The sequence below is a fragment of the Pelodiscus sinensis genome, chromosome 17 (genome assembly GCF_052426305.1).
Source record: "Pelodiscus sinensis isolate ZL-2025 chromosome 17, ASM5242630v1, whole genome shotgun sequence".
In the NCBI taxonomy this organism is placed as follows: domain Eukaryota; kingdom Metazoa; phylum Chordata; order Testudines; family Trionychidae; genus Pelodiscus; species Pelodiscus sinensis.
Window position 1 is genome coordinate 25,256,172 of NC_143068.1, and position 21,115 is coordinate 25,277,286.

The 21,115-nt window shown below is 49.3% G+C and overlaps 1 protein-coding gene across 1 annotated transcript; it reads left to right on the top strand.

Annotated features, from left to right (window-relative positions):
• The first annotated feature begins 1,596 nt into the window (after window positions 1-1,596).
• R3HDML (R3H domain containing like) lies at window positions 1,597-20,346 on the top strand. The gene is made up of 6 exons (XM_006132236.5): window positions 1,597-1,858; window positions 2,442-2,831; window positions 9,192-9,310; window positions 12,347-12,479; window positions 15,853-15,968; window positions 19,252-20,346. Exons 2-6 carry the CDS (start codon window positions 2,571-2,573, stop codon window positions 19,382-19,384), a joined length of 762 nt encoding a protein of 253 aa, XP_006132298.3. The 5' UTR covers window positions 1,597-1,858; window positions 2,442-2,570; the 3' UTR covers window positions 19,385-20,346.
• The last annotated feature ends 769 nt before the right edge of the window (window positions 20,347-21,115 follow it).

Sequence of the window (21,115 nt, forward strand, 5' to 3'; positions counted from 1 at the left end):
TCTTTTCAAGTGATTGTGACTCTGGTTGGAGAAAGGAGAGGACATGGCTCCTCCAATGAGATTTTGAGGATTGCTAATTTATGTAATGCACCTGCAGTATCAGTGTTCCCTCAAATTTTTTCCATCCATGCGTGGAATAAATTTTGTTATGTGCACCCCCAGTAGAAACACATACTGCCAGCTGTAGCCAGATGTGGGCACTCTGCTAATCAGCTGGTTGGCATTTGAATCACGCCTGGGTGCTGCCCAAGTGCACAGCTTACAGGGAACATGCCCAGGTATTTAGGATGATTGGGCACCTAAGAAATGCTTGGTGGTGTCATGGAATCACTGAAGTTAGGGCTGAAGAAGCATTTTTCTTAGTGTATGTGCAATGTGGCAGCTGGCCAGGATTCATCACCCAATTTGGTCTTCTGGGTACTGACCGGGATTGGGAGTTGAATGCTGATCCATGCCCCCCATCCTCCCGCCCGGAAGCACTCTTGGGACCCTGTCCTAGGACACAGTATGTTCTGACTTGCATGCCTGAGTCCAGTCTTCAGTTTCTCAAGCAACAGAGCTTCTATGGATCCCACAGTGAAGCCATTTCCCCCTGCACGGAATAGGTCAAATTTTCAATCCCAACTTCTGTTTTGCATCTCCAGGTGCCGCTGCAAATCTGGGCACTCTCGCCTGTCCTGTTGTGTGCACAGATCTATAAGTGTGCACCTGTCACAGCTGTACAAATGCCACGGTTATGCAATAAAATAGGTGGCATAGGGCCCATTCAACTCTGTGAGCAGAGCTGCTTGAACATGTAGTCCCCCTACCTGCAGTGTGTTCTGCACTATCAGAACTGTTACTGTTCGCTCTGCTATGGGAAAGCACATGTGATGCTCTGATTTATACTGTGGCCTCATCTAACTGAGATGAATGGAGGGAGATCTAACCCTTTGCTAAGCTGCTCTGGATGAGCATCATGGTTCTGCAGAAAAAGCTCCTTTCTCTTCCACTTGGACACCAGGCTTGGGCTATTGTCACTGGCATGGATTAGATTCCACCCTACTTCCAATGTATAATATACCCTGATTAGAATAGAAGGGGTGGTTGCTCTGAACACAAGTGTGGCCAGAGAACAGCCCTGGAAAGTTGCTCTCTAGCATGGCCATGTCTCTTCTAAGGAGGGGGATTTGTCAAGGTGGCAGATCGGGAGGCCCATTTGCTCAATTCAAGACAGAGGCTGGAACTCATGGTCTCTTCTGGGCACCCTTCCACAGGCATGGAGACAGCAGGCTGCGTTCTGCTCTATTTCACACTAGTTAGGGGGAGCCCTCTGATTCCCAGAGAGCTGTCAACAGGGCCAAGTCTCCAGGGCAAAATATGTGTCTGCCTCACTCCTTTCAAAATTAAAGCAAATTTACTATCAAGGTCCTTTGAAGGGAGAAAAAGTTTCTGGAAATGTCTATTATAGGATGTCTCATAAGCACAATGCAGGGGTCCCAGAGGCATATTGCAGCTAAGGAGAAGCTGTGTTTGACTCTGATAAAACAGGCTCCGGTATACTAATTTTATACTGTTTTCAGCCTTACAGAGTTCATAACACTCACAACAAGCAGAGAACTCGGCAGAGCTGGGCAGTGTGTACACAGGGAAAAGGCCATAAATTGCCTCGCAGAGCGCTTTTCTTGCTGTAGGACATTCCCTGGAGGAAGAGTTAAGATGCAGATTTTGCGTCAGATGCTATCAAAGGCTCCGAGGACTTGGCTAGGTTAAATCTCTCTGCCACATGTGCCTGAGCAGGTTGTTTGCAAAGGTCAATCTCCCAGTCTCTTGCAGCAGCAGCTAACATTTCTCAGCTGCTCTTGGCTCAGTCCTCAAGGTATGTTGTCTGGGAAATGTCCTCTCAGCTTCTTTGGGAAATGTCTTTCGCTGATGTTAGAAGGTGCATCTACTAGAGAGAGGGGCTTTTGTTTTGTTTTTTAAATCTTGGTTGGAAGTGGTTGATTTTGCTTCCCCCAAGAAAAAGGTTATTTGAGATTTCTTACTGATCATTTTAGAACTTGCTGTTTGTTTCTTTATTGGAGTAAGATTTCAGGTTTTGGGGGGATTTGCTAAACATACTGAAAGCCTGTGAAATCAGAGAGGCTGTAACCTTAAGCTAAGTCACATCATGTTATTAATTACCCTGGGTTGTGAAAAGTGAAAAAATGTGAGCAAGTTCTTGCACTCAGATTAAAAACGAACCACCAAAAGATTTCACAGCTGGTGCCAGGGAGTTTGCTCTTATGTATCAGCAGGAATTCCAGCTTATGAAAGATACCTTCTTTTTTTAAAACTTATTTTGCTTGTGGAAAAGCATCCGTCAGTGTTTTGTTTTGTTTTTTTAGTCTGGAAAGAATTATTTCCATGATTTTCGTGTGAAATAAAAAAATAAACGGTGCCTCTATTGTTTCCTTTTACAGATACACCATTCGAAGGAAGATTTGCATTATTTAGATTTGCATTATTTTTTTTTCATTTCTTTTTGTTTTGTTTTATTTGAAAGTAGGCACATTGCAAAACAATAAAAAAAACAACAACAGCAACTTACAATGACCCTATTGCACATGCACCTGTATTTCATCAGCTTGGTCTTCTGGATTATACCGAAATCAAGCTCTTTTATACTGTCCAATGCCACTGAGCTATTGTATCCCTCCAGCAGCCCTCAGGCTGGTTTAGTGTCTGCCCTCGGGGTGCCGAGGAGTCGCCGAAAGCGATACATCTCTCCGTGGGACATGAGTGCTCTTTTGGACTACCACAACCAAGTACGGGCACAGGTCTCTCCGCCAGCTGCCAACATGGAGTACATGGTAAGTTTTTGCCATTCTTGCTGCAGGGAGAAGGAATGATGGTGGGGCTTAGGGCAAGGGCATCCTCTGAGTTGAAGTGGGTAGAAAGGAAGAACTGCCTTGCTGCAGAATAGAGCCCTGTTGGACGGGCAGTGCCCAATACATCAGATGCCAGGCTCAGGAACTGGCAATGTTATTAGTGTGAACTGTTGATTCTTGGCAACAAGCTATGTGCTAGTGTAACCGCCACCATGGTGATTTGAACCTGGGACTTCTGAAGCTGAGTATAGGAGCCTCTACCCTCTGAGCTAAAAGTCAGCTGGCTCCCAGCCTGTGCTGTAGAGGTCTCTTGGGCTTAGCTGTTGCTATGGTCTAGGTGCCACTGCATTGGTCAGTGAACCACATTTGGTGTATGGGTTACACTAGCCCAGTACCATGCAGCATCACAGCCTTAGTCCCAGGGCGCTACCTGACCAAAGTCAAACACGGCACAGTCAAGGGGCGTAACCCCCCAACCAGATGCAGGGAGTGGAGAGGGCATACGGAAGTTAACAATAAGCCCACAGGGTTACTCAGCAATGCTCAGTGCTAGTTAGACTTGCTCGGTTTTCTATGATTATTCCTTGTGATCAGCACGGTTTCTGGGAGGGACCTGGATGAGGAAAGGAAAGGGGAAATCTAAAGCTTGCCTGCCATATGTTACGCCTCGCCCAGGCAGTGCCCATCAGTTCTGTACAGTGTGTGCCAGCATTTTACCCCAGCACCTCTGCTTCCATTTGTTAATAGAAGTTCCAGCTCTTGGTATATTTCACCTTCCCGTCGACAGGCAATTTTTTCACACATTTACCATTTAACTCACTGATGCTGATCTGAGGCAGCTGTGTGTGTGAGCACTCTGACTTGGCTTAAAGCTGATTTATATCAGTTCAGGCTGCAAGGGACAAATCACACCAACCCAAGCCAGGTTCATGCAGAGTCATGCCAGGTTCACATCCTCCTTTTAGTTAAACCAGGGCAACCTCTGGGTTTAGACAAACCCTGATGAGGCAGCTCTTGCTACCCTGCTGCAGACTCTGGGCGGAGGGAAAGGGGGGTTTAGATCTGCAGACAGGGAGGGACGCACTGCATATAGAGCCTATTTCACAAAGGAAAAAGTGAGGAGCTAAGGGCAGGGGGAACTCTAGGTGCATGGCTGAGCTCTGCATCAACTGGCATCATGCAGCTCGCAGGCAACCTTTCTGAGCTCTTTGTTCATGATAATTGTAGCAGTTGCTTTTTGCTGTCAGCAGAGAAGAGGTGAGAAGAGGAAAAGCTGCCACCTTATATTGCCTTTCCCAGCTAGCAGCTCTGAGAGCAGCAGTTGGGGAGGGGAGATGGTGAGTGCAAAGAAGGTAACTGATATTTCACAGCATCTTCCAGGAAGCCCGGGCTTGCTTTCCTTGGGCAATTCTTGGCTCCCTGTTGGCTCACTCGGTTGCCAGTGCTAACCACCGAGTGTTGGTTTTGTGTCTTACACGTGTCCTGTAGGAACTATACAACCGGGATAAAAACCAGCCCAAGTCCTGATCCAACACCCACGGGAGTCTGTCCAGTGGGAATTTGCCCAGTGACTGCAGCAGGCTTTGGAACAGGCCCTTGGCGTTCCACCTCGCTCTGCCTTACCTGCTCTGACAGCTACTCTGTAGGGAAAGTGCCAAGCTCTAGGTTCCATTCCAGGCTCTGGGACTCTGCTTGAAAAATCATCAACTGACAGAAGAGAGACCTCCCTATGGGCCTGATTCTGCAGAGCTCTGAGCACCTTTTAACTCAAGGGCCTCAGGGCCTCCCATGACCAGGCCCATGCTGGGCAAAACCAAACATCATCTGCTACAAACCAGGCACAGTTATGTCCCCCTAAATCTACCCAAAGCCACTTTTGCCTGTGCTGCCCAAACAAAGCTGCCTGCTGGGGTTATCTGCCCTGCGTGGAAATGTACCATCTTCTCCCCCCAGGTCTGGTAAAGCAATCGCTGGTCATTTCTACTGTGAATGTTTGCATGCTAACAGCATGCTTGGTGCTGTACATATTCAGAAGAAGACCTGGCCACAGCTTCCAGGTGCTTGCAGTTGAATTCACACACTGTGCATACAGATCTGACCCAGCCAGCGATGCCCAGAGATAACTGCAGGCCTCATTTGCAAGGGGGCTGAAGCACCTCCTGCTCCCTTTGACATCAGCACTTCTGAGAGGTAGGCTCCATTTTCTGGAGGTGCAAGGGGGGGTCCGAGGTATGGAGTTAAAAGGCATCGCACACCCTGCTCCAGAGCTAGAGCTCCCTGCTGTACGTATATAACAGCATCCATCATTTAAACACCACTATCCCAGCTCCTTGGTTATTGTAACTGCTTAGAGCAGTTGTTTCCTTTACCCAGTCTTTAAAACTTCCTCACCCACCCTGAGCTGCTTTGGAGACAGCCCCAGTTGTGCCTGGCAGAGAAAAGGAAAATCATTGATCTGATTTTGGAAGCTGCCCGTTGAGGCCAAGTGCATGCGAAGCACAGACATACCAGCAAGTGTGATCCAACCTGAGCACCCCACAAACAGAACTATTGTGTATCCCTTATGTAGCAACATCGAGAAGCCACCCATAATGGACCCTTTCGGTGGAGCCAACTCATGCCCTTTACTGACTGGCAGTGAGAGCTGACCCGTGTGTCTCACCCACTTAACGGTACCCAGAACTAACCCCTGGTTGCCCCCAACCAGTGAAATCCGGAATTGGTTTATTGGGAACCTGTTGGCCAGTGGTGGCCAAAATTGCCTCATTCTTTCGCCTCTGCCCTGTGTTCCTGACAGTAATTCTGAGCTGCCTGAGAACAGTGGGTGATACAGAAAACTTCCTCTGCTGTCTGCCACAAGGGACAAGCTCACTGTTTTCTGCCAATCCCATCCTTTCCCCCTGTGGGGTTGGCTTCCCTGCTTCCAGGTAGCAGGCCCCATGTGCCCTGACCTGTAAGCCCTCTACACTGGGCCCTGGATTTTCAGCTGACCACACATGTTATGGAAGCAATGGCAGGAAATGAAGCTGGAACCATTGCTGCCACCTGCGTTGCAGAGAACTTTGCAGAGCAGAGAGGAGAGCAGGAGTTCTGCTGTTCAAATCTCCGAGTCTCTATTTGGAGCACACCTAGCGAATGGCCAGGCATAGCACTGCAAGGCGGAGGGGCCTTTCATGGGATTGTTGCCTCTGAATTAGTGAAAGGTTCATAGCGGTATCAGAAATTAGATGAGTTTCCCTTGGTCCAAACTAGAGATCTGAGATGTATTGGGCTGTAGCATGGCCTCTCTTGGACAGCTGGACAAGGCATTAGAAAACGGCCTGTTACCCGCACACATTCCTTTATCCCTTCCACACTGTAGGGACATACACCTTTATCCAGTTCCTAGGGCTCAAGGTGCAACCCTATTAATTTATACACCCACCCTTACCCAATTCCTAGGGCTCAGGGTTGGCAGGATCTTTAGCCACTTGAAAGAGCCTCACACAGTAATATCCTTATACTGTATTTATTGACAAATCCCAAACAAGCAGAATACACATGCTAAGCACACAGTGTCATGCTCACCAATCCTGACACAGGTAGGGAGACTTCCTCTGTTGGACAGGCAATATCAGTCTCTCTGGTCTTAGGCTGTGTCTCAGAGGTGAGTTCTTCTTTCCAGGTCTTCTCCCTCCTCCTGGTCCTCTTTCAGCCTCCTCTTCCTTCTGTTACTCCTGATGATCTTCTTCTCTTCTCCTTCTTGAACCCCAGCTTATATAATGAAACCTGAGTCTTGCTTAGCTATACCTTAACCAATTATTTTAGTATAATTTTACTAACCAATCATAACAAAATTACCTAACCAATCATACCCCGCCACCGTAATTGATTTACACCTAGCAAAATTAATTATCCAGCAGACAGAAACGGTTACAAACCAGACAGAGATCACACAGTCAAACAATAGGAAAGTGTAGTGACAATGATCATAGGATGAGGACTCCACAACATCCTCTATTGATAAGCAGTTTCTTGCCAGACAGAATGGTGTGACTTAAGTTTTCTTTACCCATCTTGTGATCTGTTCCTTTATCTGGTGACAGTGGGGGAGCTATCAGGGAAAAGTCCCTTCTCACAACCTGGTGTGACACTTTGTAATACAATTTAGATGGAACTGTGAGTATGGGTATGTCTACACTACCCCGCTACTTCGAACTAGGAGGGTAATGTAGGCATACCGCACTTGCAAATGAAGCCTGGGATTTGAATTTCCCTGGCTTCATTTGCATAAGCGGGGAGCCGCCATTTTTAAAACCCTGCTGGTTCGAACCCCGTGCAGCGCGGCTACACGGGGCTCGAACTAGGTAGTTCGGCCTAGCCTTCCTAGTGGAACGAGGTGTACCGGTAGTTCGGAATAGGAAGCCTAGTCCGAACTACCTAGTTCGAGCCCCGTGTAGCCGCGCTGCACGGGGTTCGAACCAGCGGGGTTTTAAAAATGGCGGCTCCCCGCTTATGCAAATGAAGCCCGGGAAATTCAAATCCCGGGCTTCATTTGCAAGTGCGGTATGCCTACATTACCCTCCTAGTTCGAACTAGGAGGGTAGTGTAGACATACCCTTTGTGACTCCAGGCCTTACAGTAATGGTTGCTACTCTTCAGTCTGGCTGCAGAAGGTGGCTTTGGTTCAGGCCTAGCACAGACCTTCCAACATGGCTACAGAAAGGCCATATAGCCGCTCCCCAACTTATGGCCACCTCCACTAACGACCAAACGCACTTACGACCAAAGTGGTCGTAAATGCGGATCCGAGTTACGAATGGCGATCCGCGCTTACAAACAGCGCGGTCGCCATGTAACTCTATGGGATCCGAGTTACGAACAGTTTGAGTTACGGACCAAGTCTTGGTCCGTAACTCGTTCGTAACTCGGAGAGCGGCCATACTGTTACAGGCCTATAGGGCAGAACCCATGAGAAGGACCGGATGAGCAACACACCAGCTGACTGGAGTCTCTGCGTGTGTCTACACTGCAGTGTAAGCCCAGAGTTTGTGCAACCTGAGGTAGCCCCTTCTGGTTTTGTTCACCAAGTTCTTAAACATCTAAACACTTCCTGGTAACCCCTGGTTAGGACTTGTTGAATCCTGGGTCCCAAATGGAATGCTAGTGTCTACTCTGATTTATGTGAGCCCAAAATAAGGCCATTCTGGCCCTTTGCTCATGGTGTAACATGGGAAAACTTGATTGTCCAAGAGACAAAGAAAGTCGGCCAGTTGGACTGTGGAATACTTTTGGCAGGCTCCCAGAGCATCTGCCAAGTGCAGCTGCATCTTCACTGTACAGCAATAAGGCTTGAACTCTGGGTCCTGCCTTGCCTAAAGCTCAGAGCCTCCACCCCCATGGTGTCTGGGGACCCTAGGTCAGTGTGATTTGTGTGTACAGGGAAGGGGGTTAGGCTAGCATCTGAGTTTGAACCTGGCCTTACATTGTAATGTAGACACATCCCACAACTCTCTGACCAGCTGGTTTTGAGAAAACCTTTGTCCTTTGGTTTTGCTCAAATTTGAACATCGGGCAGTGTTTGCTGAGAAATACCCCACACCAGGCCCATTATATAGAAAGGTGAAATTAAGGGGCTTTGATCTGCCTCCTGTCCCATGGAGTCCCACAGAGCTGAAGGGTCGGTCACTGGGTATCCACGTAAGGCCCAATGCAGACACTGCTTGGAATGTATTTCATGCTCTCAGAGAAGACGGGGAACTTTATACCTCATGCTTTGTGATGGATGCCAGGAAACATTTTCAACCTATGAGGGTGATAAGGCATCAGGAGAGGCAATAAAGGAGGTGGCTGAAGCAGAAACATCAGGAGAGACGGTGCCAATATAAAAATAATACTTTGCTTGTCTATAGTGTCATCCATTTGAGAATCTCAAGGCAACTTCCACACACTAGTGAGTTTGGTCTCACAGCTGCCCTGGTCTGTGTCACTGTCACACCCATTCAACAGATGAAACACTCGAGGCCCAGAGCAGGAAGTGATGCACTTGCTGCCCCCTGGTGTATCCATGGCAGAACTGAGGACAGGCCTCCTGATGCCTATCCCTGGGGGTTAGCTACAAGGCTGCTGCTCTTCTCCGAATGAGTGTGATCACAAGTGGGAATGGTGTAGGAAGTGCCCTGCATAATACAGGGACCTAAAGGTCTTTCCTGGACCAGCTTTCTTGGATTCTAAGGTGGCTTTCCTGAATATACATCATGGTTAAATGCTTCCCTTTGATTCTGCCGGGGATGAGTCACTCATTCCTGCGCTGGCTTGTAGCCTCGTGACATATATTGTCGGCCTATTTTTTTCCTCACCCAGGTGTGGGATGAGAGACTAGCCAAGTCTGCTGAAGCCTGGGCCGCACAGTGCATATGGGACCATGGGCCACCACAGCTGATGAAATACATTGGCCAGAACCTCTCCATCTACTCTGGCAGGTGAGTGATCATGCACGCAGCATCACATGTGGTCAAAGTCCTCGTTCTTTGCAGACACCGGGAGAACTGGGGAGTCTGAGTAGAACCCTGCCTGGAACAAAATTTGAGCTTGTTCGACGGAGGTCAGTACTAGCAGCTTCATTCCTGGGTGCCTGATGGTGACCCCTAGTTCATGCTCAGAAGCTCCTGGCTCCCCTGTGAACAAAATGAAAGCAAGCAACAGGACTATGGGGGGGGGGGTGCTGCTCAAGTGGGCAAGGGGCAAGCCCAAGACCGACGAAATGATTCTGGGCCAGGTTCATTGTTGGTCTGAGGATGTGGTTCAACAGGCTTATCACCTGAGGCTTCATCTACACTGCTGGTTTTGCTGGCAGTGAGTATGCAAATGAGGTGCAGATTAGCATATCACCATATCTCATTTGCATAATTCATGCACGCTGTTTTTGTGCAAAGGTTTTTGTGGAAATAAAAGTAGTGTAAAAAAAATTCCGCACTATTTTTTTCCTACAAAAACCCTGTGCATAAATTATGCAAATGAAGCACCGTGATATGCTAATCCATGCCTCATTTGCATACTCAGGCCAGAAAAAATGGCAGTGTAGACATAGACTGGTGGGCCATTGTTATATTTACCTGCATCTCCACAGGTAGAAGCTGAACCCCTAGCACTTGTTTGCATTGGTGTGACTCTGACTCCCAGCACAGAGCAGGGGAGGGCAATAATTGCGGCAGTTCACCAGGGTTCCTAGAATCATAGAATCCTAGGGCTGGAAGAGCCCTTAAGAGGTCATCGAATCCAGCCCTCTGCTCAAAGCAGGGCCAATCCCAACTAAACCATCCCAGCCAGGGCTTTGTCAAGCCGAAACTTAAAAACCTCTAGGGATGAACATTCCACCACCTCCCCAGGGAACCCATTCCAGTACTTCACCACCCACCTAGTGAAATAATTTTTCCTAATATCCAACCTAGACCTCTCCCACTGCAACTTGAGGCCATTGCTCCTTGTTCTATCATCCGTCACTACTGAGAACAGCCTCTTTGGAACATCCTCTCCATCCCCCATCCATCCTCTTTGGAACATCCCTTCAGAAAGTTGAAGGCTGCTATCAAATCCCCCCTCCTTCTTCTCTTTTGCAGATTAAATAAGCCCAAATCCCTCAGTCTCTCCTCATAGGTCATGTGCTCCAGCCCCCTAATCATTTTGGTCGCCCTCCGTTCGACCCTCTCCAATGCATCCACATCCTTTCCATAGTGAGGGCCCAGAACAGGACACAATACTCCAGATGTGGCCTCACCAGTGCTGAATAAAGGGGAATAATCACTTCTCTGGATCTGCTGGAAATGTTCCTTCTAATGCAACCTAATATGCCATTAGACTTCTTGGCTACAAGGGCACACTGTTGACTCATATCCAGCTTCTCATCCACTGTAATCCCAAGGTCTTTTTCTGCCAAACTGCTACTTAGCCTGTCAGCCCCCAGTTTGTAACAGTGCTTGGGATTCTTGGGATTCTGGAATTCTGCCACTGCTTTATTTACCTGCGCTTCTGCAGATGTGGGTACTTGCAGCTCCTGTTGGCTGTGGATCACCATTCCCAGCCAAAGGAAGCTGCAGGAAGTGGCATGGATGGGGACACCATTTCTCATAGTTCCAATTGGCTGGGAACAGTGATCTGCAGCCAAGAAGAGCAGCAAGCACCCTTGCCTGTGGAGGCGCAGGTAAATATAGCAGCGGCGGCCCGCCAGGGACTAAGCCTGTTGAACCACATCTGGCCAACAGGCCAATTGTTGTCCATCACTGGATTAGAGAAAAGGCTCCATATTTGTTTGGGGAGGAGCGTGACTTACCATGGAATGAACAGTGAAGGGCATGTCTCAGCTTGCTCTGCAGCGCTTGAGCTGCTCAGCTTTCAGTAGCAGGAACTGACAATTAATATGCAGAGAAACTCACTGGCACAGACCCGTGTTCCTGCTGGCCTTCGTGAAGAGATTTGTATCTAGAGTTACTGCAGGATGCCATTGGACTATGGGAGCAGGGGATGGGCCATGAAAGAGAAAAGCTCTTGTTCAAAAACACAGCACTTTGGACAAGTTAGCTAACTAGGCAAGAAAAGGAGACAAAGCCATCTGAGGCTACATCTAGACTGCAAGCCTCTTTTGAAAAAGAACGTCTAGACTACAACCAGTACTTTCGAAAAAGCAAGCTGCTTTTTCAAAAAAGAGCACCCAGGCAGTCTGGATGCTCTCTTTCGAAAAAGCAAGTTTGCATTACAGAGCGCCTTTTTTCAAAAGAGCACTTTCGAAAAAAGGCGTTCTGCCTTGTAAAATGAGGTTTTCCGCAGTCGAAAAAACTGCCATGCTGTTTCAATTTACTTTCAAAAGAACACGGCAGCAGTCTAGACACAGAGGCAGTTTTTTTCAAAAAAAGGCCCCTTTTTTTAAAAAAAACCCCTGTAGTCTAGACACACCCTGAGAGAAATGAATCAAGATTTGAGTTGGATCACTTGGGATGTTTTCTCCTTCCTGGAAAAAGTCTCTCTTTTTCTTGCACTGACAACACACAGGGGCTTTAATGGGATAAGAATGCAGCCAGAGAGGGCCAGATTTTTGGAGTCTCTGTTGTACATGCCCCAGGTATTCACGCACACAGCTCACAATGCAGGAGAGCAACATTATGCTGCCCCAGAGTCCTTAACACCTGGAGAGACCCAGGGGAAACTTTGACTCACATTTCATTTTCATACCCCTCTTGCTCTGTTCCCCATTTTGCTCATTATGGCACAATCAGGCCTCCTCCACTCTCTGATATCCCTTCTCAGCTGCCTGGGAACTCAGTTCCACTCTCGGTCCTGAGGGAGCCAGACGGGCACCTGCTCCAACACAGCTGAGGCAAAGTTCCTCTCTAGGAAACAGAGATATGAAGGCGCCTTGGGGCAAGTCTCTGCCAGGCCTGGTCTGGCCAGGTTCCTCTGGGTTTGCTTCTTATCCCTGGATATCATGGAGGAATAATGGGAATAATGTGTGTGATCTTCCACAGGTACCGGTCAGTCGTGGATCTAGTGAAATCCTGGTATTACGAGAAGCAGCATTACTCCTTCCCCTACCCTCGTGAATGCAATCCCAGGTGCCCCTCCAAATGCAGTGGTTCTGTCTGCAGCCATTACACCCAGGTACGAAGCCAGAGTTGCTTGCGGCAGGACGGCGCTATTGTTAAGTATTCTGACAAGCCCAAACCAGGAGCCAGATCAGTGAGGGGCAACCTAGGATAGTGAGCGGGCACATGAATGGCCCTCCTTCATCTCTCAGCAGGCTGCAAGACTGTTGTAACCAAGAGGGTCTCCCGGGATAGGGTAGCTTTGCTAACTGAGCTTGAGCACCTAGACTTGGTGGGTTGTGCCGATCGAACTGTAGCAGTGCTTTGATTGGCCGCAGAGGGCTCTCATAGTCAATATTGTGTGCAACCCGCTTGCAGCTCACTTCACGTGCCCTTACTTCATGTGCGTGTCACTTTTGTAACGCTGGTAGGGAAAAAAACGAGGTGGACGAAAACCAGCAGAAGCTGGCAACCTTGTGCATGGGCAACGGTAAACAAAACGTGCCTGGATCAGAATGCTTTCCCAGGGTCAGAGAGGGGGAAGTTCTGTGCTGTTCTTTTTCCTGTTGGTGGGACAGAATGCCCTGCCACCCTGTGCTTGTCCAGCACCCGGCATAGTGGGATCCTGGCCTATGAGGAGGGCTCCTTAGCAACGGCAACAAAACTCACAAATAAGAATCATTCTAAATGTGGAAACTCAGGGGATACAGACTTTTCCGGGGGGTCAGAGGAGAAGATGCAAAACTTCTCCTGAGTCTGATGCAGAGGCACAAGCTGACAAAAATGCACTGCAATTTAGCAAAAAATCCCAGCAGGCTTCCCAAGAAGCCAGCCCTTCTGACAGACCCAGGGTTGTGCCTTGTGGCAGAGGATGGGAGGCCTGGGGGAGGCAGACCCAGGCACTGAGCCCTCGGTAGCGCACCTGGATTGGGACTCAGTACACATCAGGGGCATTATCTTGCTACCTTAGGAGGCGAGTTATATAGGACCATGGTGCCCCTGCTCCAGCAATGTTTGGGCTTATATTTTCAGGCCCCACACTTTGGGGAGGCCCTGTGCTTCAGGGGAATATGGGGTCCAGGGTGGCCTGGTGGTTAGGGGAACTGGGGGCTGGCAGCAGCCTGCCCCACTCCACCCTGCCCACACCCACTCCACCCTTTCTCCAAGCCCTGCCCCCACCATTCTGGCTTCCAACCCTCCCCCAAGCAATACTGGGCTGGGGGCAGGTCACTTACTGCTGCCCATGCCAGGTCCCCTCTAACCCTGATGGCCACCCTGGACTCCGCATCCCACTGAAGCCTGGGGCCCCCAAAGCACAAAGCCAGGGTGGTTGTCCTCATCCATCCTATGGATGGGTTGGCTCTGCTTGGACCCTTCTTGGGCACCACCAGAAACTATACAGTCTTGACACCCATGCTTGCCACTGCAGCTCCTTAGGGCAATGAGCCATCCCACTCAAAGACCCCAGCAGCGAGGCCCTTGATCTGTCCCTTGCCAACATTCATTGTAAACAAGCACATTAAGAAGCACCACCCAAACACGAGCTCTTTTCCTAGCAGCAGTAGCTGCATTTTCCATCGCTCCCTCTGCAGGGGGAGGGGAGCAATGTTTTCTGTTGTGGCTGAGCTAGTGGAAGGTGGATGAATGATTCTGGGAGGCTGTGTGACTTAAAGCACAGAGATGAGGCCAAAGGAAGGCAGGAGTTAGCATTCCTGATTAGGAATGTAATAGTGTAGTCGATTAACCGATAAGAAAAGCTTATAGATTAATGCTATAGACTATACGCATTCCCCCCCATCCCTTGCCAGTAAATGTTTTAGCAGGCAGGTTCAGCCCTGGCTTGCACTGGGTCCAGGAGCTACCCCTGCTGCGGCTCTCCATTTAAAGGCAGCCCCGCTCAGTTCCAGCTCGCACCAGGGACAGGGGCTGTTGCCACCCCACACTGCTGCCTCTGTATCAGAGGCAGCAGTGCAGCATGACCGGCAGCCAGTCCACAAGGGGAGTTGGTTTTTAAACTGGCTTCCCTCATGGCACCCTGCGCTGCTGCCTCTGATATAGAGGCAACAGCCTGGAGTGTCAGAGGACTCCCTGGGAGTGGGGCCAAAGCGTACCAGCTGCTGGCCCTGCCCCCGGGGACTATAGAATAGTCAAGTAACAGAATTAATAAGGTTAATTGACTATTCAATTAACCGATACTTAACTTCCCTATTCCTGATAGGCTGCCGGACCTTGGCAGTATCCATCGTCTTGGGATACCTTGTAGAGCACTTGCCAGCACAGAAAGGCAGCTATTCACAGAGCTGTACACTCAGAGCTGCTGCCCTGTAGCACACACACTGCTTTTCAGTGGATCCGTTTGCTTACATCAAAGAGCTGCGGGGAGGTTTCTCTCCACGTTCTGGAGCACAGCTGCAAGACTTTGGCCAATGGGCACGAATTCTTCTCCTTTATTCAAAATCGCTAAATACGGGGGGAAGCCCTTTCCTACCTTGCTAATCATAAATTAGCTTTTTCATAACAGAGCGGCTATTTAGTGTACAGAAATGTCTGGCTGCTCATTAAATACGGCCCCTTCATCCCCCAGGGCAATCCAGGAGGAGTGCCGCCAGCACAAACTTTTACTTTCCGTGGTTTGTGGCAAAGCATTTCTACCCTTTAATTAACAGTGTGCTGCCTGGCTCCACTGCTCTGCTTGGCCCCCGGCAATGCCCCTGCCGGTATTTACACGGGTGTCTGCCGCTTACATAGACTGCATCCCCTTTCCTCCTGTCTGAGAGCTTCAATGCGGCTTAGTCCCACTGCTGCTGTTATTGTTGTGACCTTGTACTGTCTGGAGCAGGGGCTTTAGGGAATCAGGGAGTGAACGAGAGACGTAACAACTGCTTTCGTGAAGAGTTCTGCTCAGTGATCTGAACAAGTTGGATAGTCTGCCTGGGTCTGACCGGTGCACAACAACATGCTCCCACAAGGCTCTCCCCGCAGGGTGCATGTTCGAAAGGGCTGAGGGGGCTAGTCTCCCTGTGGTAGGTACAATCCCAGGATGTGGGCCTTACCGAGTCCTTGCGCCTCTGTTTGGGCTGGACCTGTAAACAAGGGAGTAAATACTCCAATTTGAACAGCTCATTTCAACCTAAGGCCTGACAAGGCAGGTATCAATTTTGCAGGCATAAATTGTGCCTCAGAAGGGAAGTTACTTTGCTGGAAGATTGGTTCTGCCATCAGTCAGCAAAGCTCAAAGCCGACTCAGCAACAGGCACCCACTCAGTCAATCAGGTGGGGGTGTTTTTAGAGTTTGGGTGTATTTATCTGGAAAGAGAGTTGTCTGAATAGAAGAAACAGAGGCCCATTTGCCTCTGCTTGGCAGGCTCTAGGGTTCTTCACCCTGATTCTTCTGCTTTGATGTAGGCCACCCCGTCCTTATAGCTACTGTTTGACTGTCTCTGATGCAGATGGTGTGGGCCTCCTCCAACAGAATCGGCTGTGCCATCAACACCTGCACTAACATGAAAGTGTGGGGCAGCACATGGCGGCAGGCAGTGTACTTAGTGTGCAACTACGCCATCAAGTAAGTGAGCTAAGGCAGCCATTCTGAAACGGTGGGTCGGGACCCCAAAAGCAGGTCTCAACCCCCTTTGAATGGGCTCACCGAAGTTGGTGTAGACTTGCTGGGGCCCAGGGCTGAAGCCAAAGGCCAAGGGCTTCGGACGTGGGTGGCAGGACTCAGGCCTGAAGCCTAAGCCCTCCCCCTCTCCACTTGGAGCAGCAGGGCTTAGGTGGGTTCAGGCTTCAGTCCCCTCTCCTGGGGTCACGCAGGGATTGTTGTTGTCAGAACCAGGTGGCTGCCTTTCCGCTCCCAACACACCCACCTGATTTTGCCGTTTACGGAATGATCTTGACCAATGGGCCAAGTTCCATCTCAGCCTGCTCTTGGTTTGCCTGAGGGACTCCTGACAGAAGGGGAGGCATAATGGAAGCTGCGAACTCCCTCAGCCTTACCTGCACGCTCACACCCACAGCGCCCTACTGCATTTGGGACAGTCTGGCTCGGGAGCAATGGAGTTGAACCAGCCCAAGCAGGAAACAGCGTAACTCATGCCCTGTTGCTCTCAGCCTTTGCTCAGTCAGGCTCTCCTTTGGTGCGTGGATAGCCCTAGAGGGGTTTTCTTTTGCCTCCAAGGGGCTTAGCAAGCACAGTGCATATAGAGTTCCTCTGGGGGAGGCCAGAGCTGCAAGCATTGGCCAGGACTCAGAACTCTCTTGCTGATCAGACTCAAGTAATTCTTCCCCTACACAGCTGCCGCTCCCTAGGCCCCTAGGGGTGGCTGAATATGAGCCATGCTACACTAGTATGCTGCTGGATAGAGGAGGTATCATAGCAATTTGAGCATGAGTTAGGGTGCATCCACACTACAGAGCTTAACTTGAAATAAGCTATGCAAATTGAGCTATATCAATTGCGTATCTTATTTCGAAATAGCTTATTTTGAAATAGGAAGCGTCTACACGGCACTTATTTTGAAATAGAGCACCCTTCTTCCCACTTCCTTTGTTCCTTGTACAATGAGGGTTACAGGAGTCGGAGTAAGAAGTCCTCCAGCTTGACAGTATTTCAACAGCATTTCGAAATAACTGCCTGCTGTGTAGACATGGACTCCGTTATTTCGAAATAATGTTGCTGTGTAGACGTTCTTAGACATGTGTGTCCAGCTTCACCTGACACCAGTGATCCAGGGTTTAAACACCTTCACTCCCTCATGTCTGTAAGTAGGTGCACACTCACACTGTTGCATGTGCAACCCACACACCTTCTGAGGTGATTCACGGTCCCGTAGAGTGGCACTTAGACCACTTACAGAGAAAGAAAGAATGAGCGTGCTCTACAGCCTTAGCTGAGAGGCAGCTGGCTTTTAGCTGAACTGGTGGAGGCTCGTGCACTAAGCCCCAGAGGTCCCAGGTTCAGTTCTGCCTGTTGGCGTATCACATGCATGCAGGTACACACACAAAGAGGCATGCCCACCAGATAGCATTCTCACAGGGCATCGTGATGCTTGCTTATGACCAGGGCTCGGAGAGCCCTGCTCGCCAGCCATGCTGTCCAGCATTCTGCGCATGCAGAGATCGCCCGAACCCGGCTCTTCCGGGATATAATCTACTCGCCACAGGCAAGCAGATTACATAGATTGTCAAACCCTGCTTATAACTCTTATTACAGAGACAGCCAAGACACTGCATCATTCAGGCTTTAGTCCTTCCTCGTCCTCTCCCATCAAGCACTCTCGGAAAAGGGAATTTCTAGACATTACCCTACAGATAAGCATCCAATCAAATTATAGTGCCCCCAGCTGGGAAACTATCCTCACAAGCACTGTTTACAGTCACTGGTTTTGTTGTACAGACTAGGGGCATAGCCTTAGGCTACGTCTACACTGCAGGTTTCTTGCACAAGAAGCTTTTTGCGGAAGAGATCTTCCGCAAAACTTCTTGTACAACAGCGCATCCACACTACAAAAGTGCATCGCAAAAGCAATGCACTTTTGTGCAAGGGAGAGTCCAGACTGCATGAACGCTCTCTCAAAAGAAAGCTCTGATTGCTATTCACAGAATAGCCACCAAAGCACCTGTGCTTTTGTTGATTGGCTCTTTTTGTGCAAAAAACCCCTGTTGCCTGTCCACAAACACCTTTTTGCACAAGCACTCTTGCACAAAAAGGAGTTATTCCTTGTAGAAAGGGGAATACCTACACCACAAAAACCCCTCTATTTTTTTGATTTACTGTAAATTTACTTGCGTAAAAATGAGCTTGAGGTATGGATGCTCCACAGGTTTTTGCACAAAAATGGCCAGTTTTGCACAAAAACCCTGTCATGTAGACATAACCTTAATGGGTAGTTCTAGACTTCTTTTGCTTCCAAAGTATAGACCTCGCCCATGTGAAGCAAAGAAATCTCTCTGGGCTGGAACTGTGTTACAGTGCATCATTAGCGCACGTCTAAACAGCAGGGCTAAAGTTGAATTAAGCTACGCCACTTCAGCAATGTCAATTGAATAGCTTAAGTCAAAATAGCTTAATTCGGCTTTTGGCTCGGTCTATACAGCAATAAGTCAAAGGAAGAGCACTCTTCCTTCAGCTTCCCTTACTCCTTGTAAAATGAGGGTTACAGGAGTCGGAGTAAGAAGTCCTCCCGCGTGACTTCAAAATAAGGGCTTGTAGTGTAGACACGCACTATCTTCTTTCAAAATAGAATCATAGAATCATAGGACTGGAAGGGATAATATCAGTTATTCTGAAATAGCGCTGCTGTGTAGACATACCCTTAGGCTATGTCTACACTGGCGTGATCTTGCGCCAGGGCTATGCAAATGAGGCTAAGCGTGGAATATCACCGAGCCTCATTTGCATATATAATGAGCCGCCATTTTGCGGAAGAGGCTCTTGCGCAAGAAAGATCTGTCTACACTGCCCCTTTTTGAGCAAGAAAAACCCTCTTGCACAATGCCGCTATGCTGATTATTTTTGGGAATAGCGGCATTGCGCAAGAGGGTTTTTATTGCGCAAGAAGGAGCAGTGTAGACAGCTCCTTCTTGCGCAAGAGCCTCTTCTGCAAAATGGCGGCTCATTATATATGCAAACGAGGCTCGGCGTTATTCCACGCTTAGCCTCATTTGCATAGCTCTGGCGCAAGTTCACGCCAGTGTAGACATAGCCATAGTGTGCAGGGTTAGAGGGCAACTGGATCAGCAACTTTTGAACAGGTGTGAGTCTATGCAGTAGGGAACAGTGTGGTACACACACGTTCCAGGTGCACCCAAAGCATGCTGCCGCTCATATGCCATGCCTTCCTTTCCAGGGGCAACTGGATAGGAGAAGCTCCTTACAAGGTGGGGAGACCGTGCTCTGCCTGCCCACCCAGGTATGGAGGCCTCTGCAGCAACAACATGTGCTTCGCGGGATTCCAATCCAACAAAGTGAGCGGGCTCTGAGCCTCGGAGAGCTCTTCCCGGCAGCTGGAGAAGTAGAGCTGCAGCTGGCGACAGGAGCGCGAGGGAAATGCTATGGACAATGTTGTGCAAACTAGGGGAATTATTTATAACTGTGACATTCCAGGCTGCTTCTCCCCAAGCTGCATTTAGGAAGCTTTAGTCAGGAATGGCTCTCAAGAGCTGGCAGCATCTTCCTGTCATTATTCTCTGCTCTCCCAGCTATAGCCTGCTCCCCGAGTGCTGTATAGGGACTGACTGTGCTGTCACCCTGTCTCTGTTGCCCAGCTCCCGAGGGAACGTGTGTGGCGGTTCTCCTATGAGGGTGTTGCAGGTAGGGGGGTATTGCAGGAGCAGTCACACTGAGATGCCTGTCTTGTTCCCAGCTCTAAGGTTCCCCTCACTCGCCTCCTGCTCACATGTAAGGCAGCTGATCATTGTCAGTAGTGCTCAGACTTTCCTCTCATCACCCACGGCCCTGCCAGGGCTGAGCAGGCAGGGAGGTGACACCACATACGGGCCCACGACCTTCCTTGTCAGTGGCTACACATGCATCTCCCCCCCTCCCCCCAGCGACTCGCCTCTTTGGAAGAACCCTACAATAAACGTCTCTTGGGACCAAGATGCTTGTGCCTGTCTTTGCTGGTGGCCCATTCCCAGGAACATGCCCTGGCAACACAGAGGCCTCGTCGTCCTCTTTGGAGCTAGACTCCACTTGTCATAGTACAGATGGTGCTGGCAGAGGGTCTCCTGCCAGACACATGAGGGGCACCCAGCCACCAACCTGCTTTTGCAACCCCCCACCAGCTCCATTTCCAAGGGTGGCTCTTGCAGCAGCCTGGTGGAGATGCCTGGTACTGAGCTCCACCTTGTGGGGGAAGGAAGGCATTGCAGTGAGGTTGACTCAGAAGTGCATCAAAAGGATCTTTCCTAAGGCTATGTCCAGACTGCAGCCTTTTGCCCGCAGCGTATGCTAATGAAGCGCTCATTAGCATTTGTCACGCTGTCATTTGCATATTCTCTGCGGAGGCTTTTTGTGCAAAAACAAGCAGTGTAGATGGGTTCGTTTTGCACAAAAAACCCTTTTGCACAAGAACCTTATTCCTCCAAAAATGAGGATTTTAGGTTCTTGTGCAAAAGGGTTTTTTTGTGCAAAATGGACCCATCTACACTGCTTGGTTTTGGGCAAAAAGCCTCATCAGAAAATATGCAAATGACATCACGACAAATGCTAATGAGCACTTCATTAGCATACTCTCTGCCGACAAAAGGCTGCAGTCCAGACGTAGCCTGAGTCTCTTGTTTTTGGCTAGAGCCAGATGGGAGAGTGGACAAGGCACCGCTCTGCTGGGAAGAAGAGCTGCTTGCAAGCCCTGCAAGCGCCCGCAGAGCAGGCATCATTTCTTCCTGGCTAGCGTAACTCCCCGTGTCCTGACAATGAACTTCACTGACCCAAAGGCTCAAATGCATGAACTGCCAATTTGCTTGTTTGGTTGGGTGAGGAGGGCTCTTTTCTCCAGGAAGGACTCCCGCACAGCAGCATGTGTGCTGGGAGGGGCTGCAAGCACTTGGGGGGCAGGATTGGAATTCAAAACGACCTCAACAAATCGAAGAATCAGTCTGAAATCAACAAGGTAAAAGTAGATACAGACACGCGCAAAGTACTTTGGTTAGGAAGGACAAAAAATCAGCTTCTCTAGAAACTGGGGGATAACTGGCCAGGCAGTAGCGCTG

What these genes read in the sequence shown, in the direction of transcription:
- R3HDML (XM_006132236.5), top strand. Translation starts at nt 2,571, where the DNA reads ATGACCCTATTGCACATGCACCTGTATTTCATCAGCTTGGTCTTCTGG. An exon ending in CTCTCCATCTACTCTGGCAG is followed by an intron (nt 9,311 to 12,346) that starts GTGAGTGATCAT and finishes GATCTTCCACAG; the next exon opens with GTACCGGTCAGTCGTGGATC. An exon ending in GTGTGCAACTACGCCATCAA is followed by an intron (nt 15,969 to 19,251) that starts GTAAGTGAGCTA and finishes CTTCCTTTCCAG; the next exon opens with GGGCAACTGGATAGGAGAAG.